The sequence below is a fragment of the Chionomys nivalis genome, chromosome 11, assembly GCF_950005125.1.
Source record: "Chionomys nivalis chromosome 11, mChiNiv1.1, whole genome shotgun sequence".
NCBI classification, from domain to species: domain Eukaryota; kingdom Metazoa; phylum Chordata; class Mammalia; order Rodentia; family Cricetidae; genus Chionomys; species Chionomys nivalis.
In genome coordinates this window covers 11973335-12000739 of record NC_080096.1, presented here as the reverse complement: position 1 = coordinate 12000739, position 27405 = coordinate 11973335, and the positions used below count along the sequence as shown (strand labels likewise).

At 52.6% G+C, this 27405-nt stretch overlaps 1 protein-coding gene across 1 annotated transcript; it reads right to left on the bottom strand.

Moving 5' to 3' along the window:
- Nucleotides 1-311: 311 nt before the first annotated feature.
- On the bottom strand, nt 312-27405 carry Padi3 (peptidyl arginine deiminase 3). Its single transcript, XM_057784707.1, has 16 exons — nt 27314-27405; nt 18022-18202; nt 16171-16243; nt 14105-14166; nt 12807-12924; nt 11936-12061; nt 10735-10913; nt 10181-10284; nt 9981-10092; nt 8636-8743; nt 7799-7950; nt 6292-6436; nt 6076-6178; nt 3334-3413; nt 2483-2608; nt 312-545 (listed from the first exon to the last, which is right to left on the bottom strand). Exons 1-16 carry the CDS (start codon nt 27403-27405, stop codon nt 312-314), a joined length of 1995 nt encoding a protein of 664 aa, XP_057640690.1.

The window sequence follows — 27405 nt, the reverse complement described above, 5'->3', positions numbered from 1 at the left end:
GAAGTTTGGAGCTGTGTGTATATGGTATTTAGGAGCGTCCCATGGTCATGTTGGTCTACATGGGAGTCCATTAACACAAGGCCTTTCTTTGGGAGGCACCAAGAGGACTGACTCATGCCTGGGAACTGAACGGGCTGCAGATAAATGCAGGCGCTTCAAGAGGAAAGGCTTCTGAGAGGAATGGGGCACCCTGGGCATTCCGTTCTAGAAACTGAGAGTCTCTTAGTGCTTGTTGCTCAGGGGTCTGTCTCAGTCTCCATGGCCTGGGCCGATGCTCCATCCCAGGGAAAGGATGGGGAATGGGCAGTGGCTCAGGGCACCATGTGCCACCACTTGAAGGCGAAGGGCTCCCGGCGCACATTGGTGCCACAGTGAACCTCCCCGTGCAGCATGTGGTACGGCGTGAAGTCATCGATGAAGGTGCAGTGGAGGCCCAGAGGCTCCAGCAGGGAGCGCACCTTCTCTTCCAGGCAGCAGCGGCCATTGATGATGGGCCCGAAGGGCTTGGGGATGCCCAGGTGCTTGCCCAGCACCAGCATGTTCACCTGCGGGGCCAGAGGGGTCCCAGATCAAAGGTGAGACTTCAACATCACCTTCCCACCCTGGAAGCCCCAGGAGAGTCTGGGGCTATCTCCACATAGCCTTCATCCTATCTGCTTTCTCATCCCTGTGTGGTGGGGGCTGGAGAGTCCCAGTGATTCCAACACCTGCAGTAGGATCTGCAGAGCCCAGCCACTCCCTTCCTCGTTGGTGAACTGTGGTGGCTGTCACGTTTGCACAACAGAACCCCCTACCTCCTAGGCTATCTCTGTTGGACTAAGTTAAACGGCTGACCAAGATGAGCCAATCAGATTCTCTCTCCCTGAAAGTTAGAGTTGACATGGGGAGAGTCTCAGTCTTTGCCTAGACAGGTCCTGCATCTCATGGCCATGTTCATCATGGTGGTTTGAATGAGAATGGCCCCCATAGCCTCATCTATATGAAGGCCTGGTCCCCAGCTAGCGGCACTGTTTGGGAAGAATTAAGAAATACGGTCTCGGGATGGGTTCCAAAAAGCCCACGCCATTCCCAGTTAACTCTATCTGCCTTGCACTCATGGATCAGATGTAAGCTGTCAGTTGCTGCTCCAGCACCATGCCTGTCTGCCTGCTGTCTTGTGCCTTGTCGTGAAGGTCAGGGATTCCCCATCTAAAACTATAAGCCCCCATTAAATGTTGTCTTCTCTACATCGCCTTGGTCATGGTGTTTTATCACAGCGGCAGCAAAGAAACAAAGATGTTCGTATCTGCCTCCAGAGCAGCAAAGGAGAGAGGGGCAGCGACGGGGAAATAAGCAGAAGCAGTGATGTGGACACAGAAACAAGAGGCCACGCTGAGGGCTTCCTGTCACCGTCCCCACCCTCAGATGTCATAGTGCCCTTGTATCAAATCTCCATCTGAGCCAGCTTGGGTGGGCCTCTGTTTCTAGCCAACACAAGAACCTCAACCCTTGCACAAGCTTCCGGGAACACATGGACTAATAACAAGGCCTCTCCAAGCATGCAGGAAGGAAGGGGAGCGGAGAAAGGTGTTGCAAGCAAGGGCAAAAAGCCAGGGAGGCACGGAAAAGAGAACTGGATCAGGGTTAGGGCTGGGTTAGGGTTGAGGTTGGGGTTAGGGTTATGGTTTAGGTTACGGATTGGGGTTAGGGCTGGGTTATTGTTAATGTTGTAGTAGGGTTAGTTTTTGTTTGGAGTTACAGTTAGGGTTAGAGTTTGGTTAGGTTAGGGTTAATGGATAGAGGCTTTGAGGCTTGTGTATTAGAGACCAGCTTGTGCCCAGGGCAGCAGTTTGTCCCCTGGCGGTGTGTTAGAAGGCAGACACACTCTCTGAGCCTTCATCAGATCTGCTCAATAAGGACATTTGAGGGGGACTTTAGGCTTTGGGGGTTTGAGATGTACACTCAAGGCTCAGAGACAGCAGAGCCAAGGCTACAGTTCCATCAGAGGCATGTTTTCCAGGAATACCTGTGGTATCTCCACTCATATCTCAGAGTGGTTGCCCTTTGTCTCATTTGTGGTCTGACCCCTTAACCCTCACCATACAGAGTAGGTGGTTGGTAGATGCCCTCAGAGCAGTGAGGAGAGTTTCCCCTCAATGGAGGACAGGGACAACTCTTAACCATCTCTATTCCCCATGGGACATCTGCTTCTGTGTGGGGTGATGTCAGCCGAATTGGGCATGACCCCTCAGCTCCTGGGTGAAGCCAAGTGCCTGCACACATGATTCTATGTAACTTTTCCTCATGCCATAGATGTGAACTAGGCCTCATCCTTCATGGGCGGCCACAGGAAACCACAATGTCAGCCTGGGCGTCCTGGGACCCCGATTCTCCTCACCACCACCTGTTGGTCACCACAGTTCCACCAATGAAGGCAATCAAATGTCTTCCCCTAGAACTGAGTCTCAGAGCTCATCTAAGGATGCCCAGGTGGGGAACTCACCAAGTCGGGGAAGAAAGCCACAGCCTTCCTTCTCTCCGTCTTGAAGAGCTGTGGGATATCAATGATGTCGCAGTCAGAGAGGCCCAGCTCCCTCTTCAGCACCTCGCGGTTCCAGTCAATACAGCTCTGCGGGTTGGCAAGGGATGAAACCGGAGAGACCTCGCCAGTGTGGCTGAGGCAGGTGTGCAAGTGCCCACCAGCCTAGATCCCTCCCTCCCATGTCCTGCTCCTCTGAGCAAACACTGAGAACACTTATGGGATCACATTCAATACATGGTTTAAGATTTCTGTTGTCTTTAAGTGTGTATGTATGTATGTGTGTACCTGGATGCAGTACCCTTGGAGGCCAGAAGAGGGCATCAGATCCCCAGGCTCTTGGGGCACAAGCCTTGCTGTTATTCTCATGTCTCCTTTTCTGTCAGACCACACCTAACAGTGCCATCTCCATCTGTCTCCATCTGTCCCCTTCTTGCCCCCTCGCTGCCCCCTGCCTTGAAGGCTGCCCTCTGGCTGCAGTGCCGTTGCCCACTGATTTATCCTAGCCTCTTCACTGTGTCTTCACACGGTCCCAACTTCAGGAATGTAGCAGGCCATACTTGCTGTAGATGCTGACATTCTTCCTGGGGGTTGAGCTGTATCTCTCTCATTACTTGCAGCTCTGGGTGCTCACAGCCCTGCCTGTATTTCTCAGATGCACAGGGCTCACAGCCTTCCCCCAGGTTAAAGGAGGGTCTGGGCCTGTTTCAACCTGACTGACCTTTTGTGAACTGTGGGTCCCAGATGTCTGCCCCGGCTCTGACTCCAGTCCTGTCCACACCCACATTCCACCCACAGCCCCATGGCCTTTGTACCTGTGCAAACTTATTAAAGTTGATAAGGTTCTGGTTGGAAAGCACCTGATTGATGGAGATGGTCTTGACCCGCCTGTCGCCTACGAAAGAGACAAAGAGGACTGGGGGTACTAGCACAAGGCAGTATGAGGGCCTCCCGCTCCGGAGACCAGAGGCCAAGTTCATAGCTGCTGGTATGGTTGAGTCAACAGCTCCTAGAGTCGCCTGAACAAGGGGTGGGCAGCATTTGCGAGAGCTTAGCCTAGCCAATCGGCACATCTGGAGGAAGAAGAGGCATTGGCGGAGTCTGGTTGCCAGGCGGTAACAAACTGCAGAGTTTTACTTGAGTTCATTGAAGGCGGTAATGACTAATTGGGACTAACCTGGGCACCAGTGGTGGTTCCTCTCCCTCCAGCTCCTGGGGGAGAAGCTGGCTCTATTGCTGGCCCTCACCCCAGGGCTGGAGTTTATGGGTTTTCTAGGCAGTGAACCAGCCAGTTCCAACAGGCTAGGAGTCCAAACCAACAGGTTTTGGCTTGCTTTTTAGGAGCGACTTCAGGCCTAGCTTTTCTGCTAGGCCATGGAGACAGAACTGGTCAGGGGAGCAGAGTTTGCAGCCCCCCCCCCCCAGCTGCCAGCTTACCAAACCCTGATCGTTGAGGCCGAAAGGAAGCTCCTCCGTGGTCAGTGCCTCATTCCCCTGTACTCTGCAAGGGACGTGTCATTACCGCCACCTGACTGACAAGGGAACTGAGGCTCCAGGTGCTCAGGTCACTTACCTAAGGTCCTATAATAAGGGCTTGGGGGGCCCTGGGAGCCAGGTGCTCCTCAGGGACTTCTAGACCCTTGTTTAACCTGGGAAAACTAGGGATGCCAGCCATGAGCATCCGAGGGCGTGGAGGGGCAGAACAGGGCTCCTCTGACCTACACACATAGCTGTAGGTCCCATGTCCCCGCCTGGAGGCAGACAGTCTTATTACAGGCCAGCTCTGTGGCATTTTTTGCGAGGCCCTGGGGCCAGCACCTCCTCCCTCTGAGCCTCAACTAACAGCAGATTCCACTCAGCACCCCACCCCACCCTACCCCTGGGGCCTGTCAGGATCATCAGGATAATTTCTGTGATACCCCAAACCTAGGGCCTGACACTCCTAGGCTCTGAATAAGCCACAGCAGCCTGGCCTGGTGTGTCTGCAATTGGGGGTGTGGCTGCTGCATATGGCTTATCTTCCCATCTGGGCAGGTTGGACTAACTCTGGTCCACCTGATGTTCAGGGTATTTTTTTGGGTTTTGTTTGTTTGTTTTTTGTTTTTTCAAGACAAGGTTTCTCTGTAGCTTTAGAGCCTGTCCTGGAACTAGCTCTTGTAGACCAGGCTGGCCTCAAACTCAGAGATCTGCCTGCCTCTGTCTCCCAGGTGCTGGGATTAAAGGCATGCGCCACCACTGCCTGGCTAGGTTTTTTGTTTGTTTGTTTTGTTTTGTTTGTAAGATTGAATTTGGGTTCAGAGAAATCTCACTAAGGTTCCTCTGGAGCAATGGCTTAGGGAACACAGTCGCCGTTTTATTTTCTGGGCCCCAGTGCTGTGCTCGGAGCAGGGAGACCTAACAAACCGAGCAGGGGTCTTGGAAGCAGATTTGGTCCAGGATATTCTCCACCTCCCACGTGGCCGAGAAAATGTAGGACTTTAGTGCCCAAAAGAGCTTTCTTTGATTTTATTTGTTTTTGGTTTACTGAGCCAGGTTCTCACTAGGTAGCACAGGCTAGCCTCACACCTGTCCTTACCCTGACTCCATCCCGAGTGCTGGGGTTCCAGGCCTACACCATGCCCTGCTAGAGTCTAGCCAGCCCTACCCATCTAAACTGCTCCATTTTGAATAATGAGAGCACAGGATCCTCATTCAAAAACAGGGTGAGGAAAAGTCTCTCTAAGCACACGAGAGTAGAAAACACTCCTTCCACAGTCTCTCTTGACTCATCATAGTGTCCACAAATTGCTAATTGACAGGGTATCCGTGGGGGCAGTGTGGCCCTTCACAACCCTGAGGCCTGGCTCTGATGTGGTTGCATGAGAGACACACTCCGCTGGCATGGGGTGACTCACTGAGCCAGGCACCTCCCTTGCCACAGGCTCACCACCTCAAGCAGCCACCACTGGAGATGGCCAGACTGCCACAGCCTCCTGGCAAAGATGCGCCGGCAAGGGGCTCCTCCCACCAAGATGCCCTTTGGCTACCCCTGAAGGGCAAGGGCAGTAGATGCCAGGCTGTGGGTCATTCTCCCCGCCCCCCCAAACCCAGGCCCTGTTGCAGGTGAGGGCACAACTCCATTCCATGATGACCAGGGAAAGAAGGCACGGTAGCTGGAGCTTCAGAAGCAAGGCAGAGGGCGGCAGAGAGCTCCTCTGAGAGACAGAGGCCACTGGTGGAGGCTCTGGGGCTCCAGCAGCTTTGTAGACCTGTCACACTTCATTTAAAATCAAACCAGTGATCAAGGAGCGCTAAACCTGGGCTCTGGGACCTTCTAAGTGGAGGCATGATGGGACATTCCTGGGCACACCTGGCCCTCGCCGTCTTCTCCATACCCTCTGCCCTATGCCCATCTTAGCCCCGCCCCCTCCACAGGCAGTGTCATGCCAGGAGGAAACATTCCTGAATTTTGTGGGTACCACTTGGCTTTAAAATGCTCATTCCTTTCTGAAATCATGGGGTGCTCAATTCAGGAGAGAGACAATGCTGTTTTGGGGGGACTCGACGTCTTTACTCACCAATGACCCCCTCGAAAAGGAGGGACCTGCCATGGCCCCACTTCTGTTTTTCCTGGAACAGCCTGAAGCAGGCAGCGGGGCTGGCCAGGAGGAGCCGGAAGCCCTGAGTGTAGAGAGCAGGCACAGTTGAATTCATGGCCTTACGTACCCACCAGCCCCAGCCCAGCCCCAGCCCCAAACTCTCAAGGCTGCCTAGACATGGCCACAAGTCCTTACCTTCCTGTCTGGGGCAGGGACAAAGCTCAGAAACTCATCCACGTGGCCCACAGCCAGCCAGTCCACAAAGAGCTCCACCAGGGGTTGCACCTTCTGGGCATGGAGGAAGTTTCGTACTACCTGGGTGACTCTGCGGCCTCTCGACCTGGGCCAGGAAAAGACGCCAGACTATACACACACTCGGGAAGAAACAGAATGGCCAGACGGCAGTATCTTACTCCAAAACGTACTCCCGGGCATAGTGGCACAGTCCTAACATTCCAGCATTTGGGAAGTTGAGGTGGGAGGATTGCAAGTTCAAAGTTAGCCCAGATAGATAGTGAGTTCCAGGCCAGCCTGAGCTACATAGCAAGACTTTAATCTCAAAACAATATATTACTTTATAAACAGGAAAGACAGTAAGGTGTGTTTTTTGGTTTTTGGTTTTGCTTTTTTTGTTTGTTTGTTTTTGGTTTTTCGAGACAGGGTTTCTCTGTAGCTTTTGCAGCCTGTCCTGGAGCTCGCTCTTGTAAATCAAGCTGGCCTCGAACTCACAGAGATCCACCTGCCTCTGCCTCCCAAGTGCTGGGATTAAAGGCGTGCGCCACCACCGCCTGGCTTACAGTGTATTTTAATATTCCAAGCAGGGTGGGTTCTGACAACCACACTTAGCACAGGCTAGCCACGTGAGGAGTCCTCAGAACCATGTTCTCCAGGACACTGAGTCACACCATCCCTACTCTTGTCTTGGTTCTCACATAGTGGGGTTAGTTTACACTTCTCTGGCAGCCTCAGTTTCCCCGGATGTCTCACTGTCCTAGTACTTTCTGTTCAAGCATTTATAATCCATCCTTCTTTTGCCTTCTGGAAAAATAACTACAGTGAGGTCTCATTGTCTCCTCTCTAGGCTGACTCAGGATTCATCCATTATGTGACGTCATCTGTTCTAGTGGCTTTGCTTGACTGACTGTGACTATTATCTCCTTCTCCATCATCAACCTGTATCACGTGCAGAATACACCGTGTGTGTGTGCATGTGTGTGTGTGTGCGCGCACGCGCACGTGTGTGTGTGTGCACGTGTGTGTGTACATTAGGGCTACTGTCATCTCAACTCACATTTTACTTAATGCCTCTCCTGCTCCAGAAAAAGATCCAACATTAGTCATTTCCACCATCTTATGAACAAGGTTTAACTTAAATGCTGTTTTTCTCTATGCTACCAGGTGCTACCTTTTATGCTACCATATATTATGTCACAGAGGACTTCAGTCTAACCAGAATGTGTGTGTGTGTGTGTGTGTGTGTGTGTGTGTGTGTGTGTGTGTGTGTGACTCGATCTCTCTGGGCCCCTTATAGAGGGAAGGGTTGGATTAATGACATCTTAGGTTCCTGCTCACTCTGGCCTGCTCTGAAGGTACTATCCGACTTCCCAGGGTAAGCGCAGGCAGTCTGCAGAGTGGCCCACCCCACGCAGGACTTCTCCGCTCTCCACCCCCACCAGCACCAATTCCAGCCGGAGCCTCTCACCCAGGCAGGTTGCCCCCAATGAGGATCCTCCCCAAGGGGTACTCCTTCCCATTGGCCACCACGGGCGGGCTGACCTCCAGGTTGCCAAAGGAGTCCAGACCACTCACAGAGTTGTCTCGCGGCTCCCGAGTCACATAGCCGAAATCTAGACCCTGGTAGGGAAAACTGAGTCAGGCAGGGGCAGAGTGCCAGGAAGAGCCTAGATGTGACGGGCGCTGAGTCCCTAAAAGATGGGGTGGGAGTGAGCTCCCCTTCTTCAGGTGGAAATACTGGGTCAGAAATGGGATCGGGTCTGGTTGTATGTCACTTGTGCAAGGGGGCCCAAGTTGGGAAGTATTCAATTGCCTGCCAGGTCTGTGGTGGGCCTGTCAGCTGGTGTCATTTTGCCAGTCACAGACCACAGAGGTTGGGCCCAGTGACTGTGTACCCTGATCAGACAGAACCTTCCTGGTAGGCAGCTGTCACCGTGACGACAGTCGCTTGCGAAGCTGTTCCTGCCACTGAGGAAATAGAGGTTCTGAGAGGGACGTAAGTCTGACAATATCACACAGCATGTGGATGACACAAAGCTTTGCCTGATCAGCAAAGAAAAACACACAGCACCCTATCACATTAGAAGCACAGATAAATGCGCACTTTAGCGTATGTCTATCCCATAGAAGTGTGGGATAGGCTTATACCAAACTTAATTGCCTCTTTCAATTAATGTCACCAGCCCTCTTTCAGACAATAACTGGCCAGCTGTCACACCTACAGACCAGGTTCCCTGTATACCCTGGTGTCTCTGGGGATGTGTCTTCTCAGTCCCTATGGCTGCATTGCCTGCCTCCCACTCACCAGGATTCTTTTGTAAGGAAAACCCTGCAGCTCCCCATTCCTCGGGGAATCAAAGACCACGGGCAAAGTCTTGTGTGGCGCCTGCACGTAGCCCAGCTCCATCTCATCCTGCAGATGGGGAGAGAGGCCATAGCTGTGACAGTTAGCAGCACCCCCAAGTGCTGGTAACTGAGCTCTTGGGGAGGGTGGCTCCTAGGTGTGGGTTGTTCTATGCTCTTTGAGGTGGGGGAACCAGCGAAGCGAAGGGGGTGGGGGCTGGGTTGCCTATGAGAATCACATAGGAATAAATGAGAAACCAGACTTTGGGGTGTGCTGGTGCTGGGGCTGGGCGGGGTGGGCACAGAGGGTGACGCAGCATGGCCCTGAGTTCAACACACGGGACTAAACATCAGAGCTTGTCCCTTCCCAGAACCACTGCCCTGGCCCAGGGAGCAAATGAGGTTCAGTCTCCTGCCTCCTGCCTCCTGCCTCCTGCCTCCGGGTCTTGGCACACGCTAGCCCTCTGTCAGGATCTCCGGATCCCATCCCACCTGATGATCCAAGTGCCAGCCTTGGGTGTTCGCTGCATGAGCTCATCAGCAAACACCCAGGTGTGATTACAACAGGCCAGAGAAGAGGAAATGACGCTATGCAGGGCCTGTGGGGAAAGTGCCTGGGGAAACAGCCAACCACGAATATTCCCCATAGTTCCAGTCCAGCTCACACAGAGGCTCCTTCACTGGCCCCTCCCTCCTGGGCTTTTCCTTGGAGGATGCTCCCCATGGCTCTCCACCAGAAGCCCTGCCCCTGGCCCCTCCTTTCTGTTTTTTTTTCCTTGGAGGATCCTCCCCATGGCTCTCCACCAGAAGCCCTGCTCCTTGGAGCCCACCCCCAAATCCATTATTTTCCCAGAAGAAACAGTAAGGCTTCCTCCGGTCCCCTCTGGCACTCTGGTACCCCCTTATATCCTGGACTCTAGGGATTCTGAAACAGTCATTTACCACAGTGGGGCTTCCCAGCCCGCTGCAGCTGACATGTTGTACCAGACTGTTCCCTGTGGGGCTTACCTTGGCAGTGGAGTTTTAGCGACAGGATGGGATTCTAGGTGCTAAAGGCTGGTCCCTCTCCTCCACCCCATGCGACAACCACAATGTCTCCAGATGGTACCTAATGTCCCCTTGAGGGACAAAATGCCTCTCAGCTCAGCCGCTGGGGGCTGGGAGTGTGTGCCTTCTGCCACCTTACCTAGAGGCCTGCCTGTCGGAGAACTTTTAGAACTAGGACTCTGGAGCCAGAGAACCCTGGGTCCTCTTGGGTATTTCCTTGCAGGATGCTATCCTAGCGGGGCAGCCTGTGACACTGTTACCTGGATCCAGCGGTCATTCCGATTCTCCGCCTGCGGACAGATGGTGAGTTTGCAGCCTGCCTTCCTGGCCAACTCCTCCACGGCTTCCACAAAGCACGTGTTATTTCTCACCCTGTGAGCGATCCGGGAGGAAGGAGGAACTCAGAGCTGGGGCTCAGGAACAGAGCCAACTCCAAGGCTAGGACTCCACCCAGACTTACCGGCACACGTATACCTCCAGGGGCGGCAGGGTGCTGGGTGTCATGATCCAGGGCGCCACCCGGAACACCACAGTATCAGTGAAGATTGGGGTCTCGGAGAAGTCCTTCACAGGAGGACCAAGACAGAGAGTGCTGGACTCAAGTGTCTGGTAGCCAGAGGAGACTACGGGTTCTCTGAAGCCCCTCCTCTAGGGTCCTCAAGAAATCCCCTGGCTAGGGCTTTAGATGTGGCTCCTCTGGAGGGAGGAGTGCTTGCCCAGCATCCAAGTCCTGGGATCTATCCCAACCATTGCATAAAAGGTGAGCATGGCAGTGTATTCCCAAAATGCTACCACTCAGGAGGTGTGACAGCCAGGTTAGAAGTTCAAGGTCATCCTTGGTTAGCATGAGTTTAAGACTGGGCTACAAGAGACCCTGTCTCAAAACAAACAAATGTTCCTTAATTCTCTAGAGGACTGACCAGTAAGATATTGAAGGGGTATGAGGCCTTTAGCTCCGGTGATGTCCACATCTGCCAGGAACCTTCATCTCGCCCTCTGCCGGGCCACCCTTACCTCATTGGAGTCATCCAGCAGGGTGACGTGGAAGGAGATGAGCCCCGGGAAGCCCGCATCAGGGAAGGAGAGGCCCTCCACAAAGAAGCGCTCCTCATCGCCATTCAGGCGGGGTACCTCATAGGACACCTGGTTCGGGCCCAGAACACACCTATAGGACTCGCAGGAATCCTCGGGACCTGGGAGAAGAGCATTGGCTGCAGCTCTTGGGCTGCTCAGGGAATGTGAAGGTCCCAGGAGAGTTGAGCAGTCTCACCTAGGTGCAAGGCAAACAGCCTTTCAAAGAAGCCCTTCCTCTCCTACCCCCAGGGAAAGAGAAAAGAAGGCTTGGTGGGGGAAGGACGCTCTTTTCTAAGAGACAAGGTAATGTTACCCTAACCCAGCATGCTACCTCTCGCCATCTTTCCTACAAGAACAGGCAGACAGGTTGGAGAGACAGCTCAGTACTTAAGAGTTTTTGCTGTGCTTGCAGAGGACTCGGGGTTCCCATGCTGGAAAGCTCACAACCACCTGTAACTCCAGCTCCAGGGGATCTGATGCCCTCTCCTGGCCTCCATGAACATGGGCACATGTGTGTAACATCCTCCCCCGTGTACATAAATAAAAATGAATCTAAAAATACGTGAGTGCAAATCTCATTAAGAAGTTCCACTTCAATCAGGTGGTGGTGGTGCATGGCTTTAATCTTGGCACTCCAGAGGCAGAGGAGAAGGACCTCTAAGTTCAACGAGGCCAGCATGGTCTACAGAGCAAATTCCAGGACAGTGAGGGCTACACAGAAAAATCCTTTCTCTAAAAACCAACACCAAACCAAATGAAACCAAACAAACAAAAAAACTCCACTTCAGGGGTCTAGTAGAGAAGCTCGTTCTGCAGGCTGCCAGCTGCAAGGGCAATGGCTCAATCTGTAAAGTTACTTGATGTACACGCAAGAGAACCCACCCAAGTTCTGTGCCCACAACTCATGTTTAAAAAACTGGTGAGGGGCTCTGACTCAAAAACGAACAGGACAGTACCTGAGGAATGATACCCGAGGCTGTGCTCTGGGATCCACACTGCATGTATGTACACACACACACACACACACACACACACCACACGCCCACACGTCTGATTGCTCTGCTACCAGGGCATCGCCGGAACCTGAGCTGAGAGGCACATCTGCCCGAAGTGGTTGGCTGGGTGCCCAGGATGCACTTACCACACATGTGGAAGACCCGTGACCGATCCGCATCACAGCCGGAGGTGTGGAGGATAAGTTTGTGGTCGTCAAAGAGGGCCTCAGGTCCCTGGGTCCGTAGCACCATGAGGGACATGTCTTCCAGATCTGTGAAGCGAGACAGAGGGAGCTGACTGACAGCTGCTCCAAAAGGCACTGGGTGTCCAGGGCTGGGGACCCCAGTCTCAGCTCAGGGAGATATTAGAATCTGCTGGTGTGAGCGAGAGAGGTGTCTGTGCATCTGTGCACATGGGACACTGCCCTGCTTCGTGTCCTCTTTGTGGTCCACATATCCTCATATGCCCAGAGCAGAGTTGAAGGTCACCTGGGCATCTTACTGGGCAAGCCATCCCCTTTCCATTTCCAGGGATCCCTCCTTTAGAAGGCAGCTCCTATGAGCATAACGCAGGACCACACTTCAACACAAGTCAGAGATCCAGTGGGAAGGGGTCTGGATGTGGGGTTGGCAGCCCACGAGCTGGATGTGCAATTTGCAGGACCCTTCTAACCTGTGAGCCTCAGCCCTCTCCTCTTTAAACTGGGGTAATGACACTCACCCCCTTGGAAGATTAAAGAAAGATCTGGGTGAAGGGCCTTGCACACAGTAGGTACTCAAACAATGCCAGCAGCCCCTTCTCTCCTGCAGGAAGAGAATACTGGGTGCCCCAGCATGGGTGCCACAAGCACTGGGGACCGTGATGAGGAAAGCCTGGCTGTGTTCTGAAGAATCTCATGGTGAACTCTGACCCTCCCCTGTCCACCTTCAGAGCCTCTCCAGGGGGAAGGGACACCCGTGGGGGAACTGAGGAGGAACCCTGGGTACCCAGGGACTGGGCTGCCCCAGCATGCTCACCTTGCAGGCAGCTCACATGTTGGTCACAGTTATCTTGGCTATTACAGCCCACATCATCCCGATCACAGTTCACCAGCAAGATGGCTCCATACCCATCAGGCCCCCACACCCATTGCCTCTGTCAAGGAGAAAACACAGCTGGCAACAGGGACTCCAGCCAGACCAGGGCAGGCCTCCTACTCTGTACTTCTGGCCGGCCTCCTGATCCTCCACTCTATCCTGTGAGAAGTACACTTTCATCATAGCAACCTCTGCTCTGTAAACATTATTAAGTCCAATCTACAAGGCTGTCATCATGGCCGGTTGTGAGGAGCACTCCTGTCCTCCATGACCTTCTTTCTTTATGAGTAACATTTTTATATTTATTTATTATGTATACAATATTCTGCCTGTGTGTATGTCTGCAGGCCAGAAGAGGGCACCAGACCTCATTACAGATGGTTGTGAGCCACCATGTGGTTGCCGGGAATTGAACTCAGGACCTTTGGAAGAGCAGGCAATGCTCTTAACCACCGAGCCATCTTTCCAGCCCCAGTAATTATTTAAAAAATTTTTTGAAACAGGATGTCTCTGTAGCTTTGGAGTCTGTCCTGGAACTAGTTCTTGTAGACCAGGCTGGCTTCAGACTCACAGAGATCCGCCTGCCTCTGCCTCCTGAGTGCTGGGATTAAAGGTGTGCACCACCACCACCCAGCATGGGTAACTTCTTGACTTTTCTCTCTTCTTCCTACCAGCTCAAGTGCCTATTTTTGTCAATAAAGTATTATCAGAACACAGTCCATGATTAGCCTATGCATTAACTGGCTGTTTGAAAGTAGTATAGGTCACAAGGCCTAAAGCATTTACAATCTGACTTGTATTTATTTAGTTTTCGGTGGGGGGGCTGGATAGTGTTTCTCTGAATAGCCCTGGCTGTCCTGGAACTTGCTCTGTAGACCTAGCTGGCCTCGAACTCAGAGATCCACCTGCCTCCGCCTCTTGAGCTCTGGGATCAAAGGTGTGCACCACCCCCTCCTGGCAAGGCTTCTGTCTGTCTATCTATCTGGTTTTATAACCCTTGACCTATTTTATAAACCTAGAACTTTCTCCTCATCAATCAAGGATAGCCCAGGATTGGGAACACCATATTATGGTTACATTTGCTGATGAATCTAGCCATGCCTGGTCCTTGTCTGGCTACCTCAACCTTGAGTCAACTGGGAGGAAGGGGGACACTCATATGGCCTCGCCCCTCTGACCTGGAGCCCAGGAACTCCATACCTGCTGCCCCTGGTTCTGAGGCTCAATCAGAAGCCTACCTTATCCACAAAGCTCCTGTCCTGCCGGCCTTCACAATTCATGTCACAGTCCAGGGTGATGTCTGTCGGGAGGCAGCAGCAGGTGAGTCCCCATGATAAACATCTGGGGCCAGGTAGATGAGGGCCATCCCCCAGGAGACACCCACAGGTTGGGGCTCTGGAGCGTCCCATCCTTGGACAAGGGGAGGGGCTTTGGGGAGGAAGGATGGTCATAGCAAAGAATGGCCAAAGACTGCCCCTGCAGGAAACTTTCCTTGAAGGTAACATATTTTGAAGCCCCAGAACCCTTGCTGTGAGGAGGGGCACAGTGACACTGAGTCCAGGTGGCGGGGGACAGTCTCCATCTACATAAAACCTACTTCAGCTCCTCGGGATGGAGCAGTGAACTTGAATTTTGGTGTCAGAAGGACACGGATGTGAAGCTGGGCTTGGCCACCTCGCTGCACAGCCTGGGGAACGCTGCCTTGGCATCACCTCTCCCCTGCAACCCCAGGCTGTTTACACAGTCTTCCTCTCTGGAAACCAGAGGGTTCTTAAGGAGCTAATAGTGCAGTGCTTACAAGGAGAGAGAGGGGAGAGAGAGAGAGAGAGAGAGAGAGAGAGAGAGAGAGAGAGAGAGAGAGAGAGAGAGAGAGAGAGAGAAAGGGAGGGAGGGAGGGAGGGAGGGAGGGAGGGAGGGAGGGAGAGAGAGAGAGAGAGAGAGAGAGAGAGAGAGAGAGAGAGAGAGAGAGAGAGAGAGAGAGAACGAACTCGGGTGATCTTATTCCCAATCACGGCAACGTGAATGGGGGAATCTCACTGCCATTACACGGATAGAAGCAGCCCCACACAGAACAGATGCGGAGGGATTCCAGCTGCAGAAATCCGACAGCCTACCTGCTTTGCTACCTGTGCTTGGCTATAAGTCGTATAGAAGATAAAGGGATCACAACAGAAGACAGTATAAGAGTCACTGGGTGGGGGGTGGCTCTGGGAACTGACTTTATTCCCAACCTGACCTCAATGACTGATGTGCACAATTGGGTGCCTGTGGTGATTTTTGGTTTTGTTTTTGAAACAGGGTCTCACTATGTTAGCTCTGGCTAGCCTAGAACTTGTTATGTAGATCAGTCTGGCCTGGAAATCAAGGAGATCTGCCTACTTCTGCCTCCCAGTGGTAGGATTAAAGGCTTGTGCCATCATAACTTGGCTTCCATTTTATCTTCTAAAAAATATTCCATTATTGTTATTATCATAATATTATTATTAATATTATTATTATTATTGTATACAGCGTTCTGGTTGCATTGCCTGCACGCCAGAAGAGGGCATCTCACTATAGATGGTTGAAAGCCACCACGTACTTGCTGGGAGTTGAACTCAGGATCTCTGGAAGAGTAGCCAGTGTTCTTAACCTCTAAGCATCTGTCAAGCACCTCCATTTTATCTTTTAAGGCAGGATCTCTCGCTGAACCTGGAGCTCAATGATTGCTAGCCTGGTTACCCAGAAAGGCTCTAGGGTTCTCTTGTTTCCCCCTCCCAATGCTGGGATTACAAGCATAGGCCAGCATGTTCTGCCTTTATCTGGGTGCTGCAGATTCTAGCTCAATTCCTCATACTTGTTCAGCAAGCACTTTACCCATCTCCCTAGGCCCTTCATCTCCTATGTTTGAATTGTCTAATGTGTGCTTTCTTTTTCAATTTAAAAAATTAAAAAAAAAACCATTTGCTGTGTGTATGTGTGTGTGCGAACCTGCAAATGTTCCTGGGACCAAACCCAAGTATTTGAAAAGGCTCGGAGGGTATTCTACTATAAGAGCTGCGTGCCTAGCTTCTAATCACTTTTTTAAAAATAAAGGTTGGGCGGTGGTGGTGTACACCTTTAATCCCAGCACCTGGGAAGCAGAGGCAGGTGAATCTCTGTGAGTTCGAGGCCAGCCTGGTCTACAAGAGCTAGTTCCAGGACAGGCTGAAACCTTGTCTCAAAAAACCAAAATAAATAAATAAATAAAATAAAAATAAAACCAAAGGTCATCAGCAGCCCTCACGGGGCTCCCTGGACACACCCTCAGATCTGCCCAGCTTACCCACACAGGTGAGGTAGAGTACCGCATAGGCCAGGGGCAACTGCTCACGGCTAGAGTGGTAGGCTATCTGAACCTGCAGAGAGACATGCTCAGTGTTACATATATGTCTTACAGAGAGGCCCATGGGACTTGGTGGGCAGGGTCAGGACCTTCAGCTACCTCTGGCGCTGTGCCAGCTCCCCTTTAAGTCCTTAGATCATTTATTCCTATCCCTTGGCATGTCTGTAAAAGTGGGCACCATCTGTCCTGGGTTCTACTTTTACCAACAAGTACCTGGACTTGAGTCCAGCATCTCTCGGCCAACTTACGATGCCTATCTGAGCTGCCTCAGTTTCCCCACCCTTTCTGACCAAAACTGGAGATCCTTTGAAGTTGGGACCTGCATGGGCCCCCATTTTGCAGGTGATAAAACTCAAGAGCCCTGCATTTGACCTGACCGTGTTTGTCACGGAAGCAAACTGCCCATGGGCTCTGCTGTGTGGCCTGGTTTCAGATCTCATATTTGCCCATCGTGACTCTCCTGGGTCAGTTTCTGACCTTCTCTGAGCCTCAATTTCCTCAATAAAGTAGGGGATAATGATGGTTTTTACCCCATAGAATGGGTTACAGTCAGGTGGATTAAAGGGACAGAGAATGTGGGGGTTCATCACAGCTGGCCCAGGTTCAGCTTCCAGCTGCTATAAAGAGTAAGGATGGAGGTGACCATTTTGGGAAGCTGGTGGCGGCAGCTCTGTCACTGACCCTTTGACCCGTTCTTCTCCCTGGGACATGCCCTGCAGACACATCTTCCTTCATCTGGGTCATTGTGTTAGGACCCTGTGGAGTCCACCTCAGCCTCAGCCTGGGAGTCCCAAAATTCTGCACCAGTTTCTCACAGGTGGGGAGGAGAGGAGTGCCTTCCTCATGCCTACTGGCCCATGAGCCCCAGAGTTCAGGATTGGGAGTACCCACACAGCCTCAACCTGCAATGCACCAGGTGGGGCCTCCGCAGCCTGGCAGGTCCTGTGGCCCAGCCCCAAGGACTCTGTGGTCCTCACCAACTCGGCTACTCACTAGAGAAACCACACTCCTCAGCCTTTATTTCTTTCTCTGAAAAATGGGTTCATTGAGCCTAGGGCAGAAGCCACATTCTGAGGGGGAAATGGGAAGAAAAGTCAGGGAGGGAGCCAGATGTGTGGGAATCCTTCTGTTCCCTATCTCAATGGGCCCCTTGAGAGCTACTTGGTGTCCCATATAGGGGAGGGGGACAGCCCATGACATATGGGCTATCCAGGGCTTAGAAAAGGTCAGTGATCCTTAAAGGGCTAGCTCCCCCAAAACACTGCCCTTGCAGGAATGTCTCCCTGGTCTCAATCAGTCATTCAAGGGAATATCACCAGCCACCAGCTCAAGGGCCACTAATTTCTTCTGTTTTAAATCTCTCCTACCTTTTAAATGGGGACAGGAAGAGGGTGGGAGGGAGGTGAGACCCATCAGGGACTGTGAGCTCCTGGGTACCAGTTTCCTCCCCATCCCTGCTCTCTCCTCTATCCAGAACAGCAGAATCCCCCTAACCAAGCCCTTCCTTACGGATGGGGAAACTGAGGTCCAACACAGCAGGACTTCGCTAACTCCTCCCCTTACGGGGGCTGGTTAAGCAGGAGAAGACACACAGGATCCATCCCCACCCATCCTGGGAGCAGGACTGGAGTGGACCTGCACTACAGATAGACACATGGAGGTATGAAGTCTGGACTTGTAGATTGCAGGACTGATATTCACACCCAGCAGTGTGACCCTCAGGTTGAGTACTCCCCTTGGAGCTGTGGCACTCTACAGAAAGAAGGGGTGCAGGGCTAGGGGTGAGCTCACATGACTGTCATTGAGGTGATTGCTAGGGGAGTTCATGACCACGATGATCTCCAGCCCCTCGTTGAAGCACCACCGCCTGGTTTCGGCTCTTTCTCGGCTCCTCGTCATGCTGGGAGACACGTAGATGTCCACGCCGGGTGTCCCGTAGACCTCAAACATGGCTGTGCCCTCAGGAACCGCCCTGAGAAGAGCAGGGGATCCATGGGCAATGTGACAAGAACTTACTCAGACATGTGCTCTCCAGCCTCATCCCCTCCCCCAGGGAAGCCTTTCTCAGGCTGCTCACAGCAAGGTCTGGGCAGTAAAGCCCAGGTAGGAACCACATAAACTCACACACACTCCTGAGCCTGAGTGTTGAGATCCAATACCTCACCACCATCCGGCTCATTTGGGGCTGGTGATCATACACACACACACACACACACACACATCACACTCACAGACACACACACATACATACACATATACACACACATCACACTCACATACACACACTATGCACACTCACACACATGCATACACACACACACAGCAGAAAGACTCAGAGAGATGGAGGAATCAGACAGACATGAATTGGGCACAGTGGTGCACTCCTCTAATCCCAATACTCAGGAGGCAGACAGGTGGACCTCTGCAAATTTGAGACCAGCCTGGTCTACAGAGCTAGTTCCAGGACAGCCAGAACTACATATTAGAGACCCTGTCTCAAATCTCAAAAAAAAAAAAAAAAAAAAAGGAAAAAAACCCCACAAACAAACTAAGAAACAAAAACACAGGTAGTCACTTGAGCCAAGGAGGAAGGGCTCTCTCGCACCCCAGGGAGCACCCCATTCTCAGAGGCAGCTGGCTTCCAGTAACCCAGGCAGCTGTGCAGATTTCTAAAGGAGGCACACCACTATGCTTGGTCTTGTGTTCAAAGAGAGGGATATTCCTGATGTGAAATCCTTTGGCTCAGAGGCCCCAGTCTCTTCAGCTCAGCACCCCAGGGCTCTTCCCTAGGTCACCCTATCAGTTACTGGGAGTCCCTAGGGAAGCTGGAGACAGCTTGACTGGGAGGGACACACAAAGGTGGCAGCTTCAGCCTCTCAGCAGAGTTAAGGGCTCAGGAGTGCCAAGGCCATAATCAGCAGTAGTTGGCGATCTCAGGGTCCCATTTCAGCCAGGTGACCTTGACTAGTCACCTAGAGAGTGGGATAATGACATGCACTTGGCCAGCCTCCTGGGAAATCAGGAGGCTCAAGTGTATTAATAGCCACGAGAAGCTTGGAACATCCCTGCCCAGGATAAGGAAGGGGCTATTAAGATGAATTACAGAGCAGGCTGAGGAGGATGGAGACAGCTCCGAGAGTGAGCTGAGGTGATTTGAGATGCGTCTGAGGAAAAGGGGGCTTCCTTCACGCTGGAGCCTCGGGAGGTCAATGTTAGACTGTGTTGGACTGATTCCCGCTTTAGCCGTTCTTGAGAGGGGTGATGAGGCAAGGTGATTAAACCAGGATCCCTGCAGTCAGGAAGCCCGGGTTCAAATCCCAGCCCACTGCTCACATCTGGAGCATAGGACGCAGCGGCTATCCAGCTGGGATGACAAGGGGGTATAAGGAGTGGGCATGGCCATAAAGCAGTCAGAATGAAAGTCAGAACTGTTGTTTCTCTATCGACTTAGCGGCAGCACCTGATTCTAGTATAACTCCCTTCTGCACCCGCCTGGCGGGATTTCCAGTCCTTGGCGCTGACTCAGTCGAAGACACCAAATGTAGGTTTTTTTGTTTTTTTTTTTTTTAACTAAGTTGCTATCGTTCTACTCACCAATAAAGACCCAGGAGTCAGATGTGGGGGTGAAAACCAGCTAGATCAGAGAGGCTGAGAAGCAACCAGCTGACCTTCCTTTTTGACCAGAGACCCAGCAAGAGAGCATCTCTCCACCCATCCCAAACCAAAAAAGACTGAGAATCTCTAAGCCCCTCCCTATTTCTTCCTGTGAGACTCTCTATCTATATTCCTGAGTCCTTCAGCCTCTCTATGACTAATTCTTGTCAACTAATCACTGGCTCTTCCCCCTGATCCAAGGTTAATTTTACTAACATGGTCTCAGAGTTTCAGAACATCATCAAATATCCCTCAACACATAATCTTATTTTAGTGCCAGGGAAACTGAGCCAGGCCGAAGATAAGACTTCAGACCCCCATCCAGGGTTGACGCCCCAGCATGGAAGCTGTGTGTTGGAATGGCCAAGGTAGCTACCGGAAGGAAGGAGAACCTGGGCCGGGCAGCAGATGCCTTTTTCCAGAAGTTAGGAAGTGCCTGGAACTTCTCTTGGGCAACACTCTTCCTTGGGCCAGGCCTCCATGACAGACAGCAAGGCAAATCCCACAGCCTAGCTTCCAGATGACTGTAGGTCATTTCTCCTAGCCCGAGTGAGTTCGTTCACAATCCTCCAAGGTCGCCTGAGTGTGGCCCTGCACAAGGCGAGGTGACCAGCCTTGCAGGAACCAAGGCATGTTTCCTGGGACATGGAACATCCAAGGCTAACACCTAGGCAGGGGCTGGTGAGCTGGCTCCACAGGTAAGGTGCTTCCCACCAAGATTGATGACCTGAGTTTGATGCCTTGCCTACATGGTAGAGAGAAGCGACTCCTCCTGAACATTGTCCTCTGACCTCCACCTGCACCATGTGTTGTGTCCCCCACACAAATGAATAAAAAACGAAGGTAATAATACATTAAAACAAAACAAAACTGGGCAGAGCTGGGCGGTGGTGGCGCACGCCTTTAATCCCAGCACTCGGAAGGCAGAGGCAGGCGGATCTCTGTGAGTTTGAGGCCAGCCTGGTCTACAAGAGCTAGTTCCAGGACAGGCTCCAAAGCTACAGAGAAACCCTGTCTTGAAAAGGCAAAAATAAAAAATAAAAACAAATAAACAAACATACAAAACACCTTGGGCAGTTCTTGAAAATGGGAACAGCTCATTTATCCTATAGGTGCCAACCCTGGAATCTCATGGACAAAACTCCCAGTGCCAGGGTGCTGCAGAGACCTGGCCAGCAAGCCCTTCTCTGATGGCTACCGATGCCTGAGCCTCAGTGGCAAAGGGACTGTCTAGAAATGCTGGCATGAGGATGACTTGGGGCGAGACTGTCCTGTCCTGGGAACCCTCAGCCAGCTCTTGTCCCCTGCCCACCGTGAGGATAACACTGGTGACTTTGATAAATGAAGCTGCACGCTACCATCTTGCTTTGGGGAAACTGAGGCTCACGGGTGACTTGTCCAGAGTCAAGCAGTTGTTGACTGCTCCTCGTTCTGTGGCTTAGCTGTCCTGTCCTCAAGCCCAGGTCAAGCCGACCTGATGCCGTCCCCTCCGGCTAAGGTTCTGGCCTCCAGAACAAAATTGCTGATGAGAGGTTCTGGTGTTTAAAACAGGAAAAAACAGACACAGTCCCCTCAGCACTGGCCCATGGGGACAGAGACCACAGTTCAAACAACACAGGCTCAGAGTGGCAGTTTCAATTAGCAAGAGCCCCAGATCCCCCTACCCTGCCAGATTTGTTCATAGAACTAGGCCCAGGAAACTCTGGGCCCATCTGACCCCACATCCTGACCCCACCCTGATCTGGTCCTGGGCAGTGGTGGCCACATTGACCCTTCTCCAAAGACTGAATGGCTCTGAGACTCCTGACTCGCTTTTTGTTGAGTGCTCTGAGCTCCTATGTCAGAGCCCCTACAAGGACAGAGGAGCCTGTGTATGGACAGAGGAGCCTCGTGTGGACAGAGGAGCCTGTGTGTGGACAGAGGAGCCTGTGTGTGGACAGAGGAGCCTGTGTGTAGACAGAGGAGCCTGCACGTGGACAGAGGAGCCTGTGTGTGGACAGAGGAGCCTGCGCGTGGACAGAGGAGTCTGTGTGTGGACAGAGGAGCCTGTGTGTGGACAGAGGAGCCTGCACGTGGACAGAGGAGCCTGTGTGTGGACAGAGGAGCCTGCGCGTGGACAGAGGAGTCTGTGTGTGGACAGAGGAGCCTGTGTGTGGACAGAGGAGCCTGCGCGTGGACAGAGGAGTCTGTGTGTGGACAGAGGAGCCTGTGTGTGGACAGAGGAGCCTGCGCGTGGACAGAGGAGCCTGCACGTGGACAGAGAAGTCTGTGTGTGGACAGAGGAGCCTGTGTGTGGACAGAGGAGTCTGTGTGTGGACAGAGGCGCCTGCACGTGGATAGAGGAGCCTGCACGTGGACAGAGGAGTCTGTGTGTGGACAGAGGAGTCTGTGTGTGGACAGAGGAGTCTGTGTGTGGACAGAGGAGTCTGTGTGTGGACAGAGGCGCCTGCACGTGGATAGAGGAGCCTGTGTGTGGACAGAGGAGCCTGTGCGTGGACAGAGGAGCCTGCGCGTAGACAGAGGAGCCTGCACGTGGATAGAGGAGCCTGCATATGGACAGAGAAGCCTGCATGTGGACGGAGGAGTCTTCACCGTTGGTCCAGGAGGTTCTAAGGCCTCAGAGAAGAGCTCAAAAGGCACTTTTACTTCTAATTTTTATTTTCTTTTTTAAAAAAGATTATTTAAGCCGGGCGGTTGTGGCGCACGCCTTTAATCCCAGCACTCGGGAGGTAGAGGCAGGCGGATCTCTGGGAGTTCAAGGCCAGCCTGGTCTACAAGAGCTAGTTCCGGGACAGGCACCAAAGCTACAGAGAAACCCTGTCTCGAAAAAAAAAGATTATTTATTTATTCATTATATATTCAGTGTTCTGCCTGCATTTCCTGTAGGCCAGAAAAGGGCATGAGATCCTATCATAGATGGTTGTGAGCCACCATGTGGTTGCTGGGAATTGAACTCAGAACCTCTGGAAGAGGCTCTTAACCTTGGAGCCATCTCTCCAGCTCCAAAAGGCACTTACTAAGACAACCCTTTCTGGTGTCTTCCAGGAAACTGAGGCCCAGGGAGGAGAAGCCAGTGGTTCAGAATGACACAGCACTGGAGACACCCAGGACCTAAACTCAGGGCTCCTTCTGGAACCACTGGGCAGTTCATCAATGCCATGAGCTGTCTGCTTTCCCACCTAGGGGAGCAGCATCCAAGTCGCTCAACAAATGAGCAGGGCCAACTTCTCCATTTGTTTATGAAGAGACCCAAACTGCAACTGGGGCATGGGGATGGGGAGGTGCTGGTGCTGAAACCTAGAACTTCCAGCACAGAAAGATGTGCTTTCCCACTGCAAGGCACCCCAGCCACACACACTGGCCTTGAATTTATGGAGCCAAGGAGGACCTTGAGCTTCTGAATCTCTTGCCTCTACCTCCTAAGTGCTGGGATTATAGCCATATGCCACCACAGATGGTTTTTAAGGTACTAGGAATGAAACCCAAGGCTTTGGACATATTAAGTAAGCCTTCTATTAGCTTCTAGCAACGGAGCACCACCCTGGCTCCAACAGTTCTTCCTTCCTTCCTTCCTTCCTTCCTTCCTTCCTTCCTTCCTTCCTTTCCTTGTTTCTTTTTTTTTTTTTTTTCTTTTTTTGGTTTTTCGAGACAGGGTTTCTCTGTGTTGCTTTGTTGCCTGTCCTGGAACTAGCTCTTGTAGACCAGGCTGGCACTGAACTCACAGAGATCCTCCTGCCTCTGCCTCCTGAGTGTTGGGATTAAAGGTGTGCACCATCACTGTCCAGTCCAGCAGTACTTTTTGAAAGTCCCATATGACTCAAAGATGCAATGGGGATAGAGACATTCTGCTGCTGAGAGGAGGGGGTGCCACCTCATCACCAGGTGTGGCATCACCAGGTGTGGTCACTTAAGACACTTGCTCGCAGAGAACAGCTTTCTCGGGGAAGCCTAGGGCGGCTTCCCGTTGACGGAGACATTCCTAGTGGATCTCATTCATGGCTCATTCCCCACCCTCTGGCTTTTCCAGAGCTGCTTCTGGGGCTCACTCAAAAGTGACTGAGATCTACCTGAAGGTCAAGGTGCCTGGGCAGGTTCAAGGGAGGCCAAGAGGCACCCGTGGCTACTGCCCCACTGCAGGTGTGCAGACCAGCCCCGCCTCTCTACCTGAACATACACGGATGGTCCCTCAGGTCTCACCACCCCACAGTACCTTGCCATCACAGTAGTCGTGAGCTGTTTGAGTCTCAAGGCCTGGTTTCTTTCTATCTCAGCTCATTTCTCTATACCTGGATAAGTCCTTTCACCCACCAGGCCTCAGTTTCCTTATTTAGAAGGAGGGATGGGTGAGCCCCAGAGGGTGCCACTGGGCCAGCTTGGGGACTGCTTTCCGCACTCATATGTGACATGTCATAAAGATGACAGCTTTCCAGACACGCAGTTCCTTGAGCAGCTCCAGGGGACAAACACCCAGAAGCGAGTCACATGGTAGATGAATGGTTGACGGTCAATTTCAGCCTGTCTTCCCGCCTCATTGCAGCCTGCGACTATGGCCCCGGTAAGCCACTAGCTGTTCCAGAACCTCCTTCTTCCCAGTGTGAGGCAGCCTTTCTCTGCCTCCAAGGCTGAAGTTTCAGCCTCACACCTCAGCCCTGAGGAGGGTCCTTGTGAGAGCCTCGTGAGGCTCCTGCACCTACAGCACAGAATGGGCCAGCCTTGTGCCCGAGCCTCACCATGCTCGTGGGAAATAGATGTGAATCGACACCTCCAGTTGCCTAGAGGAACAGATGAGGCCCGGAGTCTCGCCTCCATTCCCTGGCTGCTCAGGAACTGTTCCTGGATACCTCTCACATGGCCAGTCAAGCTCTGCTGAGCCTTCTTTCTCCTGCCTCAGCCTCAGGCTCCTCCTCCAGGAAGCCCACTCTGATTGCTCAAGTCATGCCGTTCCCTCTTGCATCTATTCCTCCATCCCCTGCTGTGTCCTAGCCAGATGGTACACGGCAGGTTCGGGAGCACCTGAGACTTTCCCTAGGATCAGCACAGAGTCATAAAAAGATGGCGGTGATAAGGATGGTGACAGAGAGGATAATAAAGTGTTTCATGCACGCCAGCATAGGTTCGGTACTCTATATTCTGCATACCAGCCTTGCCCGCCTCCTCTCATCTCTTCAAAGGAAGAACCAAACAGTTCACACGGCCTCCTACCTCTCTGCCAACTAGCTGTGTGACCTTGGACAGGTTAGTTAACCTCTCTGGGTCTCGCTTTTCTCATCTATGAAGTGGTGAGAGTAGCCTACACCCTTTGGCTGTGCTAAGCTCGGTTATCTGGTTAAAGTTGGTGCCCAATACATCACCGGCCCACAGCGCAGGCCATTAACAGCCTGGTGCCCGCTCACACCACCAACCCACAGCACAGGCCACTAACAGCCTGGTGTCCACTCACACCATCAATCCACAGTACAGGCCACTAACACCCTGGTGTCCACTCACACCATCAATCCACAGTGCAGGCTATTAATAGCCTGGTGCCCACCACTTTGCAGAGCTGGAAGCAGAGTCCACAGGGAAAGTTCTAAGATGAGGCGGCTGGGAAGGACCACAGTCAGGGCTGAGTCACCACCCTGCATCTCCTGGCTTGCAGGCCAGGCCAGGGCTTTGGGAAGAGCCCTCTAAGATGTCCAGTCTTGCTCCCATTCCAAGATACTTCTGCAGCCTTCACTGGACAGCAGCCTGGCCTACGCTGGAACTCCTCCCCCAGGTAGAATGGAGCCTTCTCCTTCTGAGAGTCCCCAGGCTTGGGCATGGGCTATTACTCAAAGGCCACGTTAAGTGTGTGAATAAATGAGGTACGCCATTTCCCAGGGGGATTGGCCATCAGGGTGAGCGGCCATCCTGGAAGCCCTGCCACCATCCACACTGTCCCATCCCCAATCTTCTAGGTGAGTCCTCACCATTGCCCATCTCATTCACATCAACAACCTTAGCCGCCTGCCCCTCACCCAGCCCCTCCCCCATCCTTGAAGGCACCTCTGAGGGGAGGAGGAGGAGCCATCCCCAGCTTGGACGGGTCAAACCGGAGACTTATCTACCCACCGGGCACAAGGCAGCCGGGCAGTGAGTCACTTCTATGGGCACACAGCCCCAGAGCAGGCCATGGCGCCAGGCAGCATCCACCCCCTCCTGTCCTGCCTGATTCTTCGGAGGCCACAGACTCCCCTCTGCACAGCCCCCAGCCCACCTACCCTCAGCCAGGCTTTAGCTCCTCGTGCCCAGATCATCCAGACTTGTTTATTTTCTGTGATTGGCAGTTCACTCCCTATCCTCCACACCTGGAATCTCTTTGCTTCCAACCAAGTTCACTCCACTTTTTAGTTCTAGACGTTCATTCTCAAAAGGTGTGAAACTTTGGCCCCTGAGGCATTTCTGACGATAACTAGAGACATTTTTGGTTGACCCAGAAAGGGTCGGAGCCCCGCTGGCTCCTGGTCAGTGGAGGCCAAACATGACCCTCAGTGTTACAGCGTGTGGTATCATCTCACAAGGACTTTCTGGGGTACAGTGCTGGTCAAGTTCAAGAAGAGGGCAGGGAGGTGAGAGGTGGCACCATGATACCAGTATCCTTGGGATCTGTCCCCAGCTCAGTCTTGGAGCTGAGGTAAGACTCAAGAGTCTAAGAAGCCAGACTTGTTCCTACACTCACTACCCAAACACCCTGCAGTGTAAAGGCTCAGCCTGGCACGTAGCAGGCACCGTGCGTAGGCGGTGAAGAGCTGGCGATAGTGGAGCTGAAGCCCCGGTGCTGCGGTGGCTGAGCAGCTGGATGTGAAGTCTTCAGCAAGTCTGCAGTGGGCTTAAAGCCCAGCTTTGCTCCCTGGTGACTGGGTGACCAGGGCTAACGGCGCACCCTCTCTGTGCCTCCACCGGCACTTAGTGACCAGCACCATATCAGACAGTGTTAAACCGAAGGGATCTTGTCAGGGTGGCATTTGAGAAGTCTGACCAGCTCTGGGGACAGAGCGTAGCACCTTAAGTGCTACGTGAGATGATGTGACCTTTAAGAAATGACTTAATTCTCCCTGTGCCCATAAGCCCAGGAGCTGAGGGATAAAGGGATGCAACCCTTCCTTTCCTTGGGGGCTGTAGACAGGCTGCCCAGCCTCTCCCGAGCACCCCTGAAAAGAGAAATGGGGCCATGGCCCCAGACACCTTTAGGCCCTGGATGGAGTTCAGTTCTGCAGGTCTCACTTCCCTGGTTCAAGAACCCTACTGGGAATCTGGCTGACAACAGCAAAGACCCAAGCTTTCCCAGTGGGCAGATGTTCCAAGGTTAAGGCTAGGGACCAGGCAGCCAGACCCACCTGTGCCCTGAGGAACAGCCACACAGCTCCTAGGGATTCGCACGAAGAACCCCAGACCCTCCGGGGTCTCTTACCCATAAATGTCCACGATGGTCTCAACACCTGCCACACACACGGCGCTGGTAGGGTGTTCAAGGGATACCCGCACAATCCTCTGCAGAGACAT